Source organism: Zeus faber, assembly GCF_960531495.2.
Source record: "Zeus faber genome assembly, chromosome: 4".
In the NCBI taxonomy this organism is placed as follows: Eukaryota; Metazoa; Chordata; class Actinopteri; order Zeiformes; family Zeidae; genus Zeus; species Zeus faber.
In genome coordinates this window covers 23,311,014-23,330,814 of record NC_137191.1, presented here as the reverse complement: position 1 = coordinate 23,330,814, position 19,801 = coordinate 23,311,014, and the positions used below count along the sequence as shown (strand labels likewise).

The window sequence follows — 19,801 nt, the reverse complement described above, 5'->3', positions numbered from 1 at the left end:
GGCAGTCCTCGCCGCCAAAGGACCGGTGCGCACCGGCAGCCTGGAGGATCGGTGCTGCCGGTGCTCCACGCTGCTCCTACTGCAGTGTTGGGTCGTTCATGAACGATCCGATTCTTTTGAGCGGCTCAAAATACTTTTTTTTTTTGTCCAAGTTTTACAGTTTTATGTCATTGTTTGTTAAAGTTGACCACAAAAAAAACGTAAACCATGCCTCATTTCACCGGCCACCATCCAAAGCAAGTGCATGTGTGCATGCGTGCGTGCATGTCTTGCAGTGTGGTGTGCTGTGTGATAATTAAAGATTCTTCTTCTTCTTGTAATATAGTATAGAAATATAATTCATGTAATATTTCATACAGGTCAACTGAACTTAGAATACCATGAACAATATTGCTGTTGTAAAAGTAATGACAGCAGTCCAATTTTCATTCCAATTGATCATTTATTTTCGCCCCAGCAACCAAAAGCGTGCTGCATCCTGCATCCTACGTGAAAGCCCCTTAAGAATACCGTATAAACATGTTAAGGTCCACCTTTCCTTTCAGTAAGTGCATTCTGGCTGATAAAAGTACTGGGACGTCATTTGTAGTTGAAGTCTAAAAGGCAATTAGGTTGGATGTGGATACAGGCAAATACAAAATACAAGAATAACACCCTCCTCTCTCACCCCCCCAGCTCTCCAGGAAAGTGGACTGCTCCCAGACAGTTGTGAGGCCCCTGTCACTCCGGGACCACCGAAGAAGAAGCAGAAAACCACACACCACCAAAAAAACAAGCCGGCGACGCCCAAGTCTCACCAAACCCCGAAAAAACACAAAGCGACCCCTGTCCACATCCGGTTCAGTGACAAAGGCAAGCGCTTGCCCACCGCCAACCTCAAACCCGCTGCCAACCTCAAACCCACCAAGGCCAATAAACAGACGCAACACAGTGCCGGCCCCGCATCCAAAGGGTGGAAACCCAAGAGGCCGGTGCCTGCCTCCAGGGACCCGCCGCCGCCCCCCAAGCCGGCCAAAATCGTCTCCCGGGACGACCAAGACTTCCCGAGGGGCGGGGGCCGGGAGGACAAGGCGGCAACGGTGGGAAGGAAGAAGAAGGTGAAAAATGGTAAGAATGTGAAGTTCCTCGCGGACTTGCGCAAGTCACCCTTCAGGCAGGAAGCCTTCACCCCGGAGCAGCTGTTCGGGCCCGGGGTGGCGTGGAGAGGGGAGAAGGGGAAGAAGAATCGACCCAGGGGCAGAGGCAGGAAGGCTGCCGCTGCTGCCGACATGTACCCCACCGACGAGAACCTGTTCGCCATCAAACAAAGGAAACGCAAGAGATGAAGTGACGTTTGTGTGTGTGTGTGTGTGTGTGTGTGTGTGTGTGTGTGCGTGCGTGCGTGCGTGTGTTGGAGTGGTTGGTTCTACACAAGTGTGTGTGCGGCTGCGTCATGGTTCCCTCCTCCTTTGCCGTTTTCCATCTTAGGGGTTGATCTGTCGCGCAGCAGTGGAGCCAATGCCAACGGTGGCTCTGGAGCCGCAGTGTTTGGTACCTGGCTCTGAACTGGTTCCTATACAGCGCCACCATGTGGTTACTGGGGTAATTACAGAAAGTGCTGAAAACCTCTCCGAGTACATGTGTGTGGAAAGGTCTTTAGATCTCAAGTATGCAGGAAATCGGAGCATGAGAATCCCACCGATACCATTTTGTCATCATGCATAAAGTGAAGGCAAGATATTCAGCTTTATCATCCTTTCATATTTACAGCAATTGATGAGTACGTTTCCTTTTTTTTTTTGTAAGCGATGGTGAAAGTGTATTTATATTTTACCTTCATTTTATTAATGCCTTATTCAAGGTCGGTCTGAATAAAAAGACGTCATCCTTGGGGCTCAAGTTTTCAATTTCCTGAATAAAGCAGATGAGACCTGTATCACGCTTCCGCTCGAAAGTGGAGAATTGAAACGGCCAATGGTGAATGATAAAAGAAGGCTTTTTGAACTTTGAAGAAGAAAAAATGTTAAAGAATTTGAACAATGTCATTTCATACATTTGTGTACATAATAGTGCATTAATGTTATGTCAAGAAAAAAAGACGATGAGCAAACACTATACTGAGACAACATGAGTCTGTATGTAGGCTTGATAGTATTACCTCTCACAAACCGCTACGTGCTTTACTGTTTTTGCACTCGGCTTGTACAGAGGGTTAGTACTTAAGTTTTCAAATGTCATGAATCCAGTCAGCTTTTATGAAACCAGGAGCCCTGGTTATAATGACCCAGAAATCATTCACACTGGATGTGAGCTTAATCTTTATTTAACTCACTTAATTTATGACTTTAACGGTTCAATAGGTTTCCCAATCCCGTTCTATATTGTATGGATGATGCATTAAATGTCATTTGTTTTGAAACACGGATTACCTTTATTCTATGACAATTATGTTCTGTTTGACATTATGAATGTGTAACTATAATCTAATAAGAGGTTCGGCTTTTGCTAAATTATGGATAAATGTCATTTTTGGAGTTGTTGATAGTTCTAAAATGGTTGACACCTTTTAAATGAAGGATTAACTGTAAGGTGTCCTATATAATAAGTACACAACAAAACCATTGCATCAGTGGTTTTCAAACTATGACGGACATATTAATAATTTATTAGTAAGAATTTATGTTATTCTATTATACTTACAATTGTGTTTTTATGGCATTTGTGAATTAGGTTAAATGAAAATTCCGTGTGATTTAGGGGATGGCCTAAATTGGAGGTTCAATTTCTAAAAATTTAAATCTTTTAGAAAATAAGCTTGTTGGACATTTTTACAAAGCCCTCAAAAGTCGGCTTTAATGAAAGGTAGCATTCACAAGTTACACCAACCGAATTAGAATACTGAATTATCTTGCTCCTTGTTTTTTTTTTTCCCCACCTACATTGTCTCCGGGGAGTCAACATGTTTATTTTATATAAAATCACAGGAATATATTTACACATTTTCAACATTTAAAAAAACAAACAAAAAAAACATCAGATTTGACTCTTTCTCCCAATTATTCAAATGCGATTGCTTTTTTTTTTTGTCATTTATCCGATATTACAATAGTGATTTTCTTTTTTACGTATAATGAATGAATGAAAAGGTCAGTGAAGTGGCATGAAGCGATACATCCAAATAATCGAAGGGAAAAAAAAAATCAGATTTGACTCTTTCTCACAATTATTCAAATGCAATTGTTTTTTTTGATTTATCTGATATTACAATAGTAATTTTTTAAACGTACAATGAATGAATGAAAAGGTCAGTGAAGTGGCATGCAGCGATACATCCAAATAATCGAAGGGAAAAAAATAACATCAGATTTGACTCTTTCTCACAATTATTCAAAAGCAATTGTTTTTTTTCATTTGTCTGATATTACAATAGTGATTTTTTTTTTAACGTATAGTGAATGAATGAAAAGGTCGCAGCAAAATAAATAAAAAAATAAGAGGGAAAGCAGACGCCCGCCCCCCCCGTCCTGTGGGCCAATGGGGCTCGAGCAAGGCCCCCGGTTCCGCGTTTGACTCCGCCCACAGCGCCTCGGCTTCGCCCGCCCGGTCGTGACGTCACCGTCACAGGAACTAAGCGAGTCGCGCGTCACCGCCCGCCGCGCGTCACCGCCCCGCCCCCCCCCCCCCCCCCCCCCCCGCACGACGCACTCTCTCCTCCGCCGTCCGCAGCGCACACGTCGCTTCGGATGTCCGGAAAAGCCGAGGGAAACATGGACAACGAGCCGCCCGCGACCGGCGACATCGAGTTGGACCAAGCCGTCAAACACTGGCTGCGATATGACAAGGTGGGGCCAGGTACCAGGCGGCGCGGTACCGACGAAATCAGTATCGCGATGTCGATCGTTTCCCGACTTTTGGGGGGATTATTGTTATTGGCGCTTTCGATATCCCCCCCCCCCCCCCCCCCCCCAAAAAAAGAAACAATCACTCGTCACGTCACGTGGATGTTATGACCAAGCAGGTAGAGGCGTTGGTTACAATCCCAGCTGTTCACAATAACTACATCATCATAATAATAATAATAATAATGATAATAATACTGATAATGGCCTGATCGCGATTATCAGGGCAGGTCGCGTTCATTTTGTAAAACCGCTGCATTCCACAATCGCACGGTTCCGATCCAGAGCGCCGAGGGAAGCGTGAGCTACTTTTCTACACTGTCACAATAAGCTGACTCAATAGGATGCGAATTGGATGAGTTTCCCCTTCGGCCGTGGTGAGGCAAGTTCACCGTTAACCCGTTTATTTCCGTGCCAACGTACTGTTACACGATTGCAACGCGTATACAGCGACGCGATGAACACACAAAACGATACTGATCGTCCGTGTCGATTATTGCGTCATATCGCAATCGTAACTAATGTGAGGAGCGGCGAAACTTAAAGCAGAGTGGGAGGCGACGCCCTATGACTTGCACACAGAGCGGCCCAGTGTCCGAGCAGCGAGGGGTTGTAAATGAGAGTAACGTGGGCCCGGCCTTCTGACCTGCCACGGGATGCCGCCGACATGTCAGTCACATGGATCCACTTGTCTCCCCAAGCTTGAAGCCTGCGTTGCAGTTTCCCCACGAATACGACCACACCCGTCACCTGACCAGTGGATGACCTCAGGCTTTTGCACTTGTCTTTCCAGTCGGGGTTTTTACTGAACGGTGTGATGTTTGACACATCGGTTGTGCACGGAAATGCCGGCCGTTGTTCACGATTTAACATTATCTGTCACGTGTTTCCGCGTCAGAACCCCAAAACCGCATCTCAGGTGCAGACTCTGCTGCAAGAAGGGGCCGTGGATGCTCTGAAGAAGTGCTTTTCCTCCAGGATGGAGTTCGGTACCGCCGGCCTGAGAGCGGCCATGGGCCCCGGCATCTCCTGTATGAACGACCTCACAATCATCCAGACCACGCAGGTGGGGAAACTAACACACAAACACATAATGTGTGTGTGGGTGTGTGTTGTGTGTTGTGGTTGTTTTTCTGTCTTATTTTGTATTTTTTTGTTTGTTGGCTTTGATCTTTTTGTGATGTCTATTATTGATGTTGATGTCTGTCCATTTTGGTTTTCTGTATTTAAATAACCCCAACGGTTCAAAACAGTGGAAAAAAAGATCGTGCGCATCTATGAATCTTTAGAGACTTACACACATTTAAAAATACAAATGTCGACCAAAGTGAAAAAATGAAAAATGTAATTATTTTGTTTTCTTTTATGATTTCCTATACAAGTAAATGATGAAAGAAAACAAAATATTCCAGTTATCAGTCTGTTGACTTGATACAATAAAGAGATTCGGAGATTTGATAAAAAATAACCCATTCAAATCTACTGTAAATACAATACCAAAATCCCAAATACACACATACCAGAGCCAGACAAATATTTCATGAACATGTCCAAAAACGTCTTAGAGGTGGACACGTCTTCCCTGAACTTTAGTATTAAACAGGGAACTCGAAATTCTAAAATTGATGCGTTAACTTGCGTAATACCTGGTTCAAGAAATAATAATAATAAAATTTAGGTACTTTTTGTGGCTTTTGACTTTTTTTCTCTGCATCATTTGAAAGTGGAGAATCAGAGCTTCAAAACAAGGTGTCACTTGTGCATCAATCAAGCAAATATTTTTAAAGCTATGACTTGGATTGGAGGACCAACAAAGCCGCATGGCTACTTGTCACATGGCCACTTGACACCCTGCTGAATGGGGCAATCTCTGCATTGTTCTTGTGTTTGTTCTTGTGTTCTGTTGAACAGCATCATCGACACACAACACCTTTGTTTTTAAAAAAGCTTTTATTTAACAGTAAGAATATACATGTTTTATAAAAGTGGAATCATTAAGGAGTTTAAAAGTGCGGACAACACAACAAAATGTAGAGTATCAATAATATGAGTCTCTGTATATCAGCCTCAGTGTGTCATTTAATAGATAAATGTGCAAATGCCAAATATCTTCAAAGTTCATGGAGTTATTATGTGGGCTAACCCCAGCTACATTCTGAGAGCCTGTTTGGGGCCTCTTTTTCTTTTCACCCTGGCTGCATTTGCAGGTGAACTTGAGAATCTTGTGCATTACTACTTGTTCATAATCTGCATCACCACCGATGGTTATTGAAAATATTCTGTTTCATTGTCACATTCAGGTTGAAATCTGCTGTTTAAATGTTCTCCAAGTCCGGGATAACGCCAGTATCCGATTCAGCGTCACTGTCGGAGAACTGACTATCGTTGCAAGGAAAATGAAGCCCAGTACGCGCTGCTTACACTGACTTGGATCTATCGCACTGGTCAGATTAAGGTCCGCGATATGATTTAGATCTTCCGCCACCCGCTTCTTGCAATCCATAACAACACTGAGATGAAAGTCTTCACCAGACAAGTGAAACCGAAGGATCCTCGTCTTGTTTACGGAAGTGACTTCGTTGGTATACGTTGGTATACGCCTCCTCCACAATGATGTCTCTGTCAGCGTGTAAAAGTAGTACAATTTAAAGGTTGAACTCTATCAAAACGGTTTCACATTGTGACTTCACATCACATGGAATATGGAGGAATGATCTTCACCTGGACGGTCGCTTTAAAGTAAATGATTGATCGGCATTGGCGCTATTCAGGGTCTCGTGAAGTGAACTGCGTTTCCCCATGTAATCTAACGGGAATATTTGACTCCACGGTTTAACATCTTTCTACTATTTATGAATCAAACTCGGGTTTTGAAAATACGTTGAGAGATTAAAAAAACCCACAAAGGAACACAAATCTGGAAAAATCTAATTTTCTGTCTTGAAAGGTTTTTTTTTTCCATCTTATTTGGCTGCTCCTAGCGATTTTTGAAATGCGCAAGATAGCGGCTTTTGCTGCGGTGGGTCATATATTATAAGTGATGAAACAGGCTTTTAAGCTGCCTTGTGGCGCTGTGGGTGGAAACTGCTTTTCTTGTATTTGCTAATGGTTCATCACCACATGCAAAACGCTTAAGAGTCCAAAATCTGATTTTCCACCTTCTCATCTCATCTGTGTGAGAACCGTAGTCAACACAAGCATCACTTATATGCTTCACTACGGGATATAGGCAATCATAAAAGTGCAAAAGACAATTTAACAACAGCAGCAACAAAGGTCAATAATATTTGTAATAATTGTACCTCTCTCTCTCTCTCTCTATCTCAGGGGTTCTGTCGGTACTTGGAGCAGTGTTTCGGGGACCTGAAGGAGAGGGGCGTGGTGGTCGGCTACGACGCACGAGCCCACCCGGCCAGCGGGGGCAGCAGCAGGCACTTCGCCAGCCTCACCGCGGCTGTGTTCATCAGCCGAGGGGTTCCCGTCCACCTGTTCTCCGACATCACGCCAACGCCTTTCGTGGTACGGAACGAAACAACGTCTCATTGGAGAAAAAAACAAAAAAAAAACAAGTCTTCTTCCTTTATTTTTGGGTAGTTTGACAAACCATGACTGGTTACCATGAAGACACCGGCCCAAAGACTACAGTGCAAACTCCATTTAAAAAATAATGCAAACTTCCACCCTGTGAAAATGTTGCATAATAGACACATTCTCACACACACACACACACACACACACACACACACACCGTAGACTGAAACAGATCCGTATGTTTTGGATATTTGTCTTAATACTACGTAACCTGAAAGTAACCGGTTTCTCTCCTCCGTTGTCCAGCCTTTTACGGTGTCCCACTTGGGTCTGTGCGCTGGTATAATGGTGACAGCCTCCCACAACCCCAAACAGGACAACGGCTACAAGGTAAACACATTTCTTTTTTTTTTTTTCTTTTTGGGATAGCTTTGTTACCGAGCGTGCCTGACAACAAATGACACTACTTTTGAAAGTTAGAGGTACAGTATGTTTTCCTCATTGTATAGGATCGGAATACTTAAATAACTGACCTATTGGTGTGAACATTGGGATTCCATTGACTCTCTCGGGCCTTTTCCGAGCTCCTCTGCTCTGTTTGTTTCTCTGTTTCGTTGCCAGGTTTACTGGGACAACGGCGCCCAGATCGTGCCGCCGCACGACAAGGGGATCTCCGGGGCCATAGAGGAGAACCTGGAACCGTGGCCCGAGTCCTGGGACACGGAGACGGCCCTTAAGAGCCCCTTGCTCCTCAGCCCCTACAAGGACATCCACGCGCAGTACTTCACAGCCATCCAGCAGCACTGCCATCACAGGTGAACGGCACACACCCAAACCAGGATGCACACAACTGCCTCATGCTGTATATTCCTGCTGGTTCTTGGGTTTGGGAGCTTTTTATGTAATATCCGGTTTGATTAACATGCATCTTACTGCTGCGTGACGCGTCCTCCCCTCTCTACAGGGAGATCAACAAGAGCTCCAAGGTGAAAATCGTGCACACGTCTGTGCACGGCGTGGGCCACGCCTTTGTCCAGTCGGCGTTCGAGGCCTTTGACCTCCCCCCGCCCTTTGCAGTGGAGGAACAGAAGGAGCCGGACCCCGAGTTCCCCACCGTCAAGTACCCCAACCCCGAGGAAGGAAAGGGGGTCCTGGTACACACACACACACACACACACACACACACACACACACACACACACACATACACACAAAGTCACTGTACATAGATGTTGTGTGATAGTAACATGTGTGAACGTGTGTGTGCAGACTCTGTCCTTTGCCCTGGCAGAGCGAGAAGGAGCCTCCGTGGTTCTGGCCAACGACCCTGATGCTGATCGACTGGCCATCGCTGAAAAACAGAAAAGGTGTGTGTGCGTGTGTGCGTGTGTGCGTGTGTGCGCGTGTGTGCGTGTGTGTGTGCGTGCGTGTGTGCAAATATTCCACCAATATTGGTTTTTCCCGTCGTTCTCTCTGGCCCAGCGGGCAGTGGCGTGTCTTCAGCGGGAACGAGCTGGGAGCTCTGCTGGGCTGGTGGATGTTCCACTGCTGGAAACAGCAAAATCCTGATCCCGCCGCCGTCAAAAACATCTACATGCTCGCCAGCACCGTCTCCTCCAAGATATTGAGAGCCATCGCTCTCAAAGAGGGCTTTCACTTTGAGGTGAGCAATTCATTTTCCCCAAATGAGTGACACTAAACACACACACACACACACACACGCATGCAGGGTTCCTAGCCGGTCCTTGAGGTGCTTGAATTCCGTCCTGAGAAATGTAGGTAGTGGAATACCTTGAAATGAGCCCCTTTTGTGCTGAAGTGCTTGAAAAGTCGCAGAGCCCTGAAGCCCCAGCCCCGCCGCCTTGCTGTTCATTGTTTATTGAAAGTTTATTAATATTACATGTTTCACGAGACACTGCACGTCCTTGGGTCCCCAGTTGTGGTGGGCGCTCCAATTCCTTTCAGGGACACAAATCCTTTGATTTAATTCACTAAAAAGATTTGTTCACCGATTTGCAAAGGATTTCCGGTGATTCGCACCTTCATGAACGACTCGGTCTTGCAGTGGATTCGTTCAGTTAGACTTCCTGCAGCACAAGTCCGTGCCAGATTGTTCTGCACACAATGCAAGAGTCGCGGCTGCGCACGGTGGAAATGTCGACATAAAATATAGTATAAAGACGGCCAAACATAAGGGATGATGATGATAATAATAATTTTAATTATAATAATAAATATAGCTGCAGGCAGCAATACACAGGGTCCAGTTTATTTGTTTTAGGAACATGTTAGTTTTTTGTTTTTTGTGAAATGCATCACAATTTACTTAACTTACAAACATCAAACATCGTGGAGTTACATCGTGGAGTGACTTACCACCATAGTACTTTTTTCTTTTTTTTTTTTTTTTTAATATTGTGACTGACCTTGGGGACTGAATTTTTGGACAATTGCTTCTTTATTGTCTTATAATTTCGGCTATTTTTCGCCATCTGGAACAATAACAATAACAAACTTTGTAATTACTTTGCATAACAGTAATAATAAAATATATTTTATTTTATAAATATAATAAATACATGTTAGTTGTAATTACTACTTTATTGTATTTTTTTCTGTTAATAATGAACAATTGGAAAATTCAGTTTAATAGATGACTTACAGAAATTAAAGGGTCGCTTTAATCTGTAGTTTGTCAATCGGTGGTCTTAAATAAAGAGGCAGACAGACGTTAGTTTTACTTGTACAAGGGTTGGATCAAAGATGTGCTCAGGAGCAGCTCTCTGAGTCGAGCGGTTTATTTTCAGGGAGTCAGAGAATATATGGTCAGTTCGACGTCACAGACAGAGAGTATGCAGTCAGCTTGACCTCACTAGTGCAGAAAATAATTGGGCGAGGCCAAGATAAGGCAAGGTTTGAGGATGGGGCAAGCTTTTTGGCAGGAACCCAAGGGAGGACACAATCTAAAAGGTTTGTCAAAGAATTTACCCTGTGTGCAGAAATAAAAGTGTGTGACTAGAAGCTACATGAAGTCGTGTTCTTCATTATGTGTGTTCATATATGTTTATGTGATTGCATGGATTTTGATATATTGTTACACCACTTTATTTCCTTTTATTTAAATCTTCTTTGTTTAGCTTTAGGAAACTTCGTACATGATGTTTCTCTAAAAAAAAACAATTTTTTACTTTTAACTAAAACTTGTCATTGTTATAACTTTTCTTATTGTATGTAAGTACATGTGGAGTCTCAGTGACGGAAGGTGACGTTGGGTCTCGTGTGCATCAAAGATGAAGTGTAATATAGGATTACATATTTACCGAGATTTACGATAGTAGTCGAACTTACCACATTTTTGTGATGACTTTTTTTCCTTGGATTACATTTTCAATAAGTTACGTTTCCATGAAATACGAAAAAGGTTGTGGTATTTCTGTGAGTAATTAACCATTGTGCGGCTTTTTCCGACGGATCGTTGGATCTTGAACACATCACTCAGCTGCACATTTCAGTGGATTCGACTCGATGTGGTCAAGTTTTTATAGACTGCTGTTTTTTGTACTTTTCATTAATCCGGCAAAGTAATGGGGACTAAAGAGATACAATATCAGTCCTACAACGTAAACGTATAGTTTGTTAATGTCGAATCACTACAGAGCGACAGAGCCTACACTGCACATTGGACGTAAGTTATGGTAAAGTTTCATTTACGGCAAAATTTATCCATTAAAAATTCATTTGGGGGGGATTTAGATGTATATTTAATACAACACAGACAATTAATCCTATTATATAATTATAGAACCCAGAATCGCACATTTGAGTATTTTTCAAGCTTATAGAGCTTGTGCGTAATCACCGGGTGTCATGACATCTCACTGCATATATGTACGACCGTATGTGTATGTATGTGACAAATAATCTCTTGAACTTGAACTTAACACGTCCGAATGTACATTCTCAATTGGTATCTGTACATTTATAGTAAATAGTATGATGATGTCATCAAGCGTCTTACTGTAAATCTCATCTGTTTCATTCTGTTTACAAATAGTGACGTGTCAGTCAAGCAGGACCAGCTGAATATTTGGGGTCAAAGTTTTTCAGTTTCACTAATATCTGCTCCGTATGTGGATCAATTTGGATGAAACTTCAACCACCAGATGCTTGGGACATACCGGTTTTATAGCTGTGTTTATAGCTTCTGTCATTGTTGTGTTCCAGATACTTTTAGCCAAGTTGGGCATATGATGATATCATTCAAATTGGGTCAGTTTTTCACTCACTTCTGCTCTGTAGGTGCATCGATTTAGATGGAACTTCAACCACCAAGCGTTTGTGACATACCCGTTCAAACGAGACGTGAACCGTGATCCTAGGTTCTGCCGTTATGCTGTTTCAAATAGTTAATTCGCAGACATGTGCATGTCACTTACTGTATGGGTCCCGGTATAAATCCCATGGCATAGAACCCCCTTTGGCCCAGTCGAAAGTGAATAAAAAAATGCATCCTCTATCATCAGTGACGTTTTATTCATATTCTATTAAGCGAAATCGTCTTGTGCTTGACAATCGTATCTTGCGTCCCGTTTTGACATTTAAATTAAATCTAAGCTATGTAAAATAAAAAAACATAAAATTCAAATGTTTTAAGAACAATTGAACCTGACAAAGATTTTGACTTCGACCTAAATGTCAATGTTACAAGTGTCGGTGGGATCGTGCATGTATAATGTCCGCACAATACGGTTTGCAGCGCACAAAATGAAATTACAGCACCCTTCCTGACTAAAATAACTAAAGAGGGAGTCGATGAAGGAACTAAAAGAACTGCAGGAGACAGTTGTGAACTATTTCCGCCTGTTCTTTGGGGTCGTTCAGTGGTTCGTTCGCTCACGGAGCTTTTATCAGAAGGCGGAGACTCAAACGAACAAATCGTTCTGGTTGAGGATTTCAGTTCATTTCGTTCACTTAAAAGATTCGGTCAAAAAGAATGGATTTTTGGCGAATGGCCCAACACTGGTCCCCAGCGATACACCTGTCAAGGGTGGAGTAGATCAGGTGAACGGTCGTCGAGAGGACATGCAGAGAGGCGGAGATTCCTTCCTTTATAGTCAGTTGAAATTAGATCACGCTGAAAATGTATTATATTTGCTTTGCGTGAAGTCCTTGAAAATGAATAGAATAGTGCTTAAAAGTACTTGAAAGTCCTTGAATTTCATTTTGTAATGTCAGAATGGACCATGGCACACACAACCAACAAGATATGAGAGCAGTAGAAAGACGGTTCGGGTTTATCTATTTTCATTTGAACCTTTATTGAAGAGATGTGGCCAAGACAGCTGCATCAGCACATACATAAAACATGCAAACAAACAATATGGAAGATACAAGTCAGGATGAAAACAAAAACATTGAATATAATAACCCCAAAGTCAGTCAAGTTCAGCGGGTGACCTTGTGATACAATGTGGTCCTATTCAGGGATCCTCTCAGGTCTATAATAAGATGTGAAAAGGCCTTTTATTTATTATTTTTATTTTTTCATCCGTGAACCTGAACAGGAATAAGAAGGTCAAAGAGAATGACCTGCTTACACGGAACATCAGTTGGTAAAATCAAAAACACACAGCCAATCTTAAAAATATCCGGCTTTTTTTTCCCCTTTTTAAAAGCTATTACCGTTTATTACTTAAACTCATTCAGTCTAAATAGGCTTCCGTTAAGGCTTCTATTTTATATAATCAGTACTGTGCAAAAGTTTTTTCACACTGAAAAGAATGTTCTAAATTGAGGATGCTTTCAAAAAACAAATCCATGAATATTTTTTATTTATTAACGACATACAAAGTGCGGTAAACAGGAAAATCCTTAATCACATCAATATTTAGTGTGACCACCCTTTGCCTTTAAAGCAGCACTCATTTTTAAGGTTTTTTTAAGGTACTTGGCTGATAGGTTGTTCCAAGCATGTTAGAGAACTTGTCACACTTGTTCTGCAGATTTAGGCTCAGGTCTCAATTGCTCTCCTAATGTAACTGTTGCAGGACTCCTTGTTCTTCTTATGAAGAACTATCGGAAGATAGTTCTTTAGGCCTCTGGCAGTTTGTTTTGGGTCGTTGTCATGCTACAGACATATTGACACACGAATGCAGAAAATGTTAAATAAACCGTCTAAGACAAATGTTGTCGTGACACATCGAAAGCGTTTGCACAGTGCTGTATGCATCACAATATTGCTGAATGTCTATTTCTATTAATAGTGTCATTTCCTGTGTGGATAGGAAACGCTGACGGGGTTTAAGTGGATGGGGAACCGGGCCCGAGACCTGCTGGACCAGGGAAAGTCCGTGGTGTTTGCCTTCGAGGAGGCCATAGGTACACACACACACACACACACACACACACACACACACACACACACAATAATTTGGAGGTCTACTTGTAACTGATATTATTAGAAACTTCATGTGATGCTTTTTCCCCTGTTCTCATCAATGTGAGAATGAAAGCTGTGATACACTGAGTTCGGGTTGCTACGGACGAGCCATTAGTTTATATTCCTCCGCCCCTTCACCATGTTGACTCGAGCCGGTCCGTATCTGAGCGCCCAAATATGGACTGCTGAGGAGATTTTCCGTCTGGGAAAAATGAACCGGTTTTCCCATAACGATCACAGTCCCAGTTCAAACCTACGTATGTTTGTCTCTGTAATGGTCCATCGCTTTCTGCAAACGTTCAAAATAAACTAGTAATTAACCGGCAAGTTAACCAGAAAAAAAACGTGATTAGCCATAAGTACAAGTAAATAATGACACTATTATGAATTAAGAGTTGCTTCAAATAATTTGGGTGTTTAGCTTAAAAGGTTCTTTCATCATATCAGCGCCTGTATTGCAACAGCAAACAATAGAAAAATAATCAGAAAAAAATGATGATGATTTGTGCCAGAAGCTGTGGAAATCTGTTCCCCAGTCAGTGATGCAGTCTAGTCCATAGATTTAGATTTAGAATGGATCACACGACACTTAACTTTTTCCCTGGGCATCCTATTTTTCTTTGAAGCTGTGCAGATTTTGCCACCTGCCTACACTTCCGAGGTACACCTTTTTAATGAATGAAACCCCAGAACAGAAGTGAATCATAGTTTTCATAATCATATTTTCTGATTCAATTATAACTTAATGCTTAAGAGGGGTACACACTACAAGACAACGAAGCCCCTCCGGCAGTCTTGAGCGAAGTCCAGATTTTTATAGCGCCACATTGTCCTCTGGTGTGAGGTATGTTCCCAGTGTTTTTTACTTCTCCGATCTGCCCGGATGTCCGTCCAGGTGGAACCGATCGCAAATCGCAAGAATTTAAGAAGTTCAACATTTACGATCCAATAACCTGAGGACGGCCGAGGCATAGCATCACATTCTAGTCCGTCTCCCGCTATGTTTGTTTACTCTAAAGTCCGGTTTGATCGCGCAAGATTTCCCGGTTTTAAGAGTCTCTGGTGATCTCGGGTGTCAAATCTTGTGCGGCTTCGCGAGATTAGGACTCTGGTTGTTGGCGAATGGAATGGAATCTGGTAGTGTGTGGTGTGCTGTTTGGGCAAATGGTTGCACTCCACACATTATAGGAACAAAACTGTTAAATGTATTGCGTTTACCAGTTTTGCATATGTCGTTACATGTGGGGTCTCTCACATTTTCAACATCTGTTAACAACAATCTTGTAGTGTGGGCCAGGCTTATGACTAGACTTCTGCTGTAGTTCTTTACAAGGGCAGTTGCTGTTTTTACGGGAACCCTACACACCATTCCCCGGGGTAAAGGTCACTCTGGTTTGAGTGGAATTTTGTGCACACAAACACACACAAAGGTTGAATGAATACGGGAGCATGTGCACACTAGCCGGCTAGCTTTAATGTTTAATGCAGATTTGCTTCCTGTGTGAAATGCAGGGTACATGTGCAGTCCCTCTGTGCTGGACAAGGACGGTGTGAGCGCTGCGGCCATAGCAGGAGAGATGACTTCCTATCTGGCAACCAAGAACACAAGCCTCTCCCAGCAGCTCACTGCTATCTATGAGGAGTAAGACATGTTAAAATATACTGTATACACTAATGGTCGGCTGATATGGGTTTTGTACGGCCAGTGCCGATATTAAGAGAGTGGGATGGCCAATATATACAGTATATAACAAATGAGACACAAAATTGCTGAACATTGTTTCGTTTTTTTTTTGTAACGGGACGGAACTGGACAGTGTCTTAACTCGGTTCACTACTCCACAAACTATTTCCAAACAGCACTCCTGCTCTTTTCTTTCAAAACGGGTCGCAGGGGCTCTGCACTTGACATCTTTAATGAGCTCACGCCATCACAGTCCGGAGCGAATGAGACGAGTGAAGACAGTGAGAGGGTGAGAGGAGGCGGGGCGATGTGGGCACTGCAGCAGTGTGTGTGACTCGCTGTCAGAGAGAAGAGAGGGAGCGAGGAAGCGCAGCTGTTACTGGTATATCCATAGTGCGGAAAATTAGTATATATTTCAAATATTCTGAATCGATATGTATAGACATTTTTGACAACACTAGTCTACAGGCATTTTCGTTTATTGGTCTCGTGAGCGCAGGCATTGGCTAATGCCGATCTTCTCAAAATGCACAAATATCGGCCCGGTTAATAGGCCGACTGATGAATCGATCAACCACTAGTATGCACCCTTTTTCAAATCGAGATAAATGTCATATTTTCCAGTTGTTGTTGGATTTGACCTTGTGCTTTGTTTCCGCCTTCTCCCCCAGGTACGGCTACCACATCTCGAAGAACTCCTACTTCATCTGCCACGACCAGGTCGTGATCCGCCGCCTGTTTGAACGGCTCCGTAACTACGGCGACCGGAAGGCCTCGTACCCAACTCAGTGTGGGGGTTTTACCGTCTCGGCGGTGCGAGACCTGACCACTGGCTACGACAGCAACCAGCCCGATGAGAAAGCAGTGAGAAGGCGCACACACACACACACGGGAAGCACCCAGCCATACTTATTGTTCGCAACGCTATGCCAGTTTCTTACATCATTGGTTTTTGCAGGACCTCTGGAATCGTGTTTTATTTTTATTTTTTCATTTAAATTGTTTTAAACCACAATGTCTAGACTTTGTTTCAAGATCCTAGAACCACAAATTGAAAGCTATGGAAATATCTCCCATGTCGATGATGCCCTAATGATGTAATTTTGAGCATTGCTTAGCGGCCTACGTGTATAGTCATTGAGCTGCTAGTTTCAGAGACAAACCGGCCGCCTCTAGTGGGAAGGGTGAAAAACACAGCGCCGTCTTGATCACTTCAGGGGAAAACTATCTTGTTCTAAACAGCCAATCTTTTATTTCTGCAACTGGATTCCGTATCAAATGATTTGAGACTCGAACTCCAACCCTGTTGAGCCTCAAGGGGGTGTTGTGGGCCTGATTTCAGTCCCAGCCCTTCCCCACCCAGGGAATTCAACTTGCTAACTTGTCTTGTGATTAAATTTGCAGAGATGATAGTGATATGATGATGATAATAATAATGAGGATGATGTTGATGATGATGATAATGAAAAGACGTCCTCGCTGTGGAGTTTTACATATCTGGTTACAACCAGTGGTAGTAGTGGCGTCTGGAGAAGTGGGTATACTCTTCATTTTGGCCCAAAAAACATTTTTTTAAGCGGCCCATCCAGCAAAGGATAAACGCTCTGTGTTAAGACTACTTTTGCATATTTAGTTCGGCCAAAGATGGGCCAGTAGTGTTTGAAAACTGTCACTTAACTTCTGTTGCACTGCACCACTGGCCACAACGCTGCAAATAGTTTGGTCCACGAGGTTTCTTCCACGGGGTTTACGGAGAGAATATAAAACGCCATAGAGACTCATCGTCGCCGACCACGTAGCTACAAAACGGTGTCATATCATCATAAATGTTCTTGTCCTGTCCTGTTGCCGTGGCCCCCTCCCAGGTCCTGCCCACCTCCCGCTCCAGTCAGATGATAACCTTCTCCTTCTCCAACGGGGGCGTGGCTACCATGAGGACCAGCGGCACGGAGCCCAAGATAAAATACTACACCGAGCTCTGCGCCGCCCCCGGGAACAGGTCGGTCAGCCTGTGTAGACTGATCCCAATTGTTATTTGATTTCGGAAATTGATCCTTGGAGGCGACAAGCTCAGTTCATTTTTATGAATTTTTTTTCATATTGCCTTTTCACTTTTCTCTACTGGTCTCTTAAAAGCCTGGCCCCCGCTACAAGATTTTTCAAATCGAAACCCCACACGTTACTACTTTTGCCCGAACAGCACGCCGCACACTAACAGATTCAACTCTTGCAAATCTTGCACAATCAAACGTGAATTTAGAGTGAACAAACATAGCGTTCAGAGACATGTATTTTAGGGGTTAATACCCCTGTGGGTGGCCCTCACCAAGGCAGCAGCAAAAGAACTGGAGTTGTCCCCGGGCGCTTGCACTGCCGCTGCCCACTGCTCCACGTATAGGATGGTTCAAATGCAGAAGACAAATTTTGTTGCACCCTACATGTACGATGACAATAAAGAGATATTCTATTCTAGCAGGCAATGGGGCTAGAACTAGCCATGCTATTTTGTGCACTATTTTTTTTTTTTTACAGAAAATCTAAAAGGATAAGAGGATTTTTAACTTCTTCCAGTTCAGTCAGCTTGGCTCCCAATTGGCTATCGGTCTTTCCCACTTGACAATCGACAGACCGCGTCCTCTGTCATCCTTGGGATTCTTCCCCCGCACTATCGTATAGATCAAATACATGTTTAATATTTGCGATTTGCGATCGGTGCCGCCAGGATGGACTTCCGAGCAGATCGGGAAAGTCAATTGGGACTTGGCTCGCGTTTGTCGCAAGGGGGACCCAAAATCTGCTAAATTATCCTCTGTTGTGTACCCCGCTTTACTCTCTGTCCGTTTGTCTCGCAGTGATTTGACGCAGCTGCAGAAGGAGCTGGATGACTTGGTCGACGCCATCGTCGAGAACTTTTTCGAGCCGCAGAAGAATAATTTGCAGCCCAAGCCGGAGTAACACTACGGAAGACAACCCCCCCCCCCCGTTCTACTTTATATTTCTAGCCAGCATCTCCCACAGTGTCTTAACTTCCGCAGAAGGGATTGTTGATTTAATGCTTGCAACAGCCGTTTTTAAAGACCCAAATATTGTAACTCTTGCACTGTACTGGTCTTCGAGTCTCTTTCAAGGCTTTGTTTCCTGGAAAATGTCATATTTCACTTCACGTTCCTCCGTCGTGTTGTTGTTTTTGGGGAGCACACGGTCACGGTGACGGGTTGGTGGTGTGGATTAGGGTTCCAAGTGCTGTGAATCTTAAGCGGGACCAGCTCTGTTTTTAACCCTGCTCTGGTTTGCCTGATGTCCAAACAAGGAAGCCAACTGGATTTAATGAGCTTGTATTTTGGGGGGCAGTAGCTCAGGAGGTAGAGCAGGTCATCTAGCAGTCTGCAGGTTGCTGGTTTGATCCCACGCTCCTCCTGATAGCATGCTGTAGTGTCCTTGAGCAAGACACTGAAATCCCTCATTGCTCCTGATGGCTGCATATGTATAATTGTAGGTCATTTTGGACAGAAGCATCTGCTAAATGATGATGTCATTTTGCATTCCATATTGTGAGACGACAGGATACCATGTATGCTTGTCGATGCTGAATGTTGGAGGTAATAAAAATAATAAGTTATATCTGCAATCAAGGCAGCTGAGGTAAGAGTTAAAACAGGGTTTATTGTCAATGGAAACCTGTAGGATGGTAAACTAAGGTCAAAAAGGGGTTGTTTTAAATGTGTTAAAGTCATTTTATTTCCCATACTGTCAATACATTGTCTGTCTATTAAATGGAAATGGTTATAACTATCAAGTGGGTCCTGTTGATATGACTTTTAGTTAGTCATGTTAAGATTCGTTAGTCGCTCATCTTTATTTGTCATTTTTGTTTTGTTCTTATCCCTTGAAATGTGCTTAAATAGTACTACACTGTGAAACGGTCCAATACACAACAGGCTGTCGAGTGCAGGAAGTACAGAACCAAAATTGTTATGAAAAAAAATATATATTTCTGAGATTAATCTGAGATTACTTGACATCAATTCAGAGAAGATAAAAATTCAGATTTTAAATTTGTGGGGGGTTGCTGGTGTGTGCCATTCTGACATTTTATGGATTCTGTGAATAAAGTCACTTCTAAGATAAAAATTTTGACAAATTTCATTCTCACAAATCACATTTTTCCCTGTATTTCTCGACACCATGTGTAAAAAAGATATATATATATATATATATATTTTTTTTAAGTGAGAATGAAGTTAAAATTCTAGGCGTGGGTCAGAATTT

At 43.0% G+C, this 19,801-nt stretch overlaps 2 protein-coding genes across 2 annotated transcripts in view; both read left to right on the top strand.

The window, feature by feature from the left end:
• The window catches only part of zcchc7 (zinc finger, CCHC domain containing 7), a 46,486-nt gene extending 44,146 nt beyond the window's left edge, over window positions 1-2,340 (top strand). Inside the window, exon 10 of the mRNA XM_079999938.1 lies at window positions 676-2,340. Within this exon, the coding sequence (XP_079856064.1) occupies window positions 676-1,325 (650 nt within the window). The 3' untranslated portion in view covers window positions 1,326-2,340. The remainder of the gene's footprint in view (window positions 1-675) is intronic.
• Window positions 2,341-3,734: 1,394 nt separating this feature from the next.
• pgm2 (phosphoglucomutase 2) lies at window positions 3,735-19,591 on the top strand. Its single transcript, XM_079999756.1, has 13 exons — window positions 3,735-3,821; window positions 4,777-4,944; window positions 7,206-7,397; window positions 7,716-7,799; window positions 8,031-8,224; window positions 8,374-8,563; window positions 8,679-8,776; window positions 8,892-9,072; window positions 13,694-13,787; window positions 15,361-15,490; window positions 16,204-16,396; window positions 17,398-17,531; window positions 18,385-19,591. Exons 1-13 carry the CDS (start codon window positions 3,747-3,749, stop codon window positions 18,485-18,487), a joined length of 1,836 nt encoding a protein of 611 aa, XP_079855882.1. The 5' UTR covers window positions 3,735-3,746; the 3' UTR covers window positions 18,488-19,591.
• Window positions 19,592-19,801: the final 210 nt, after the last annotated feature.

Excerpts from the sequence above, each read along its gene's own strand:
- pgm2 (XM_079999756.1), top strand. The coding sequence starts at position 3,747 with ATGGACAACGAGCCGCCCGCGACCGGCGACATCGAGTTGGACCAAGCC. Across the intron at positions 4,945-7,205 it reads CAATCATCCAGACCACGCAG|GGGTTCTGTCGGTACTTGGA; the intron begins GTGGGGAAACTA and ends TCTCTATCTCAG. Across the intron at positions 17,532-18,384 it reads TGCGCCGCCCCCGGGAACAG|TGATTTGACGCAGCTGCAGA; the intron begins GTCGGTCAGCCT and ends TTTGTCTCGCAG.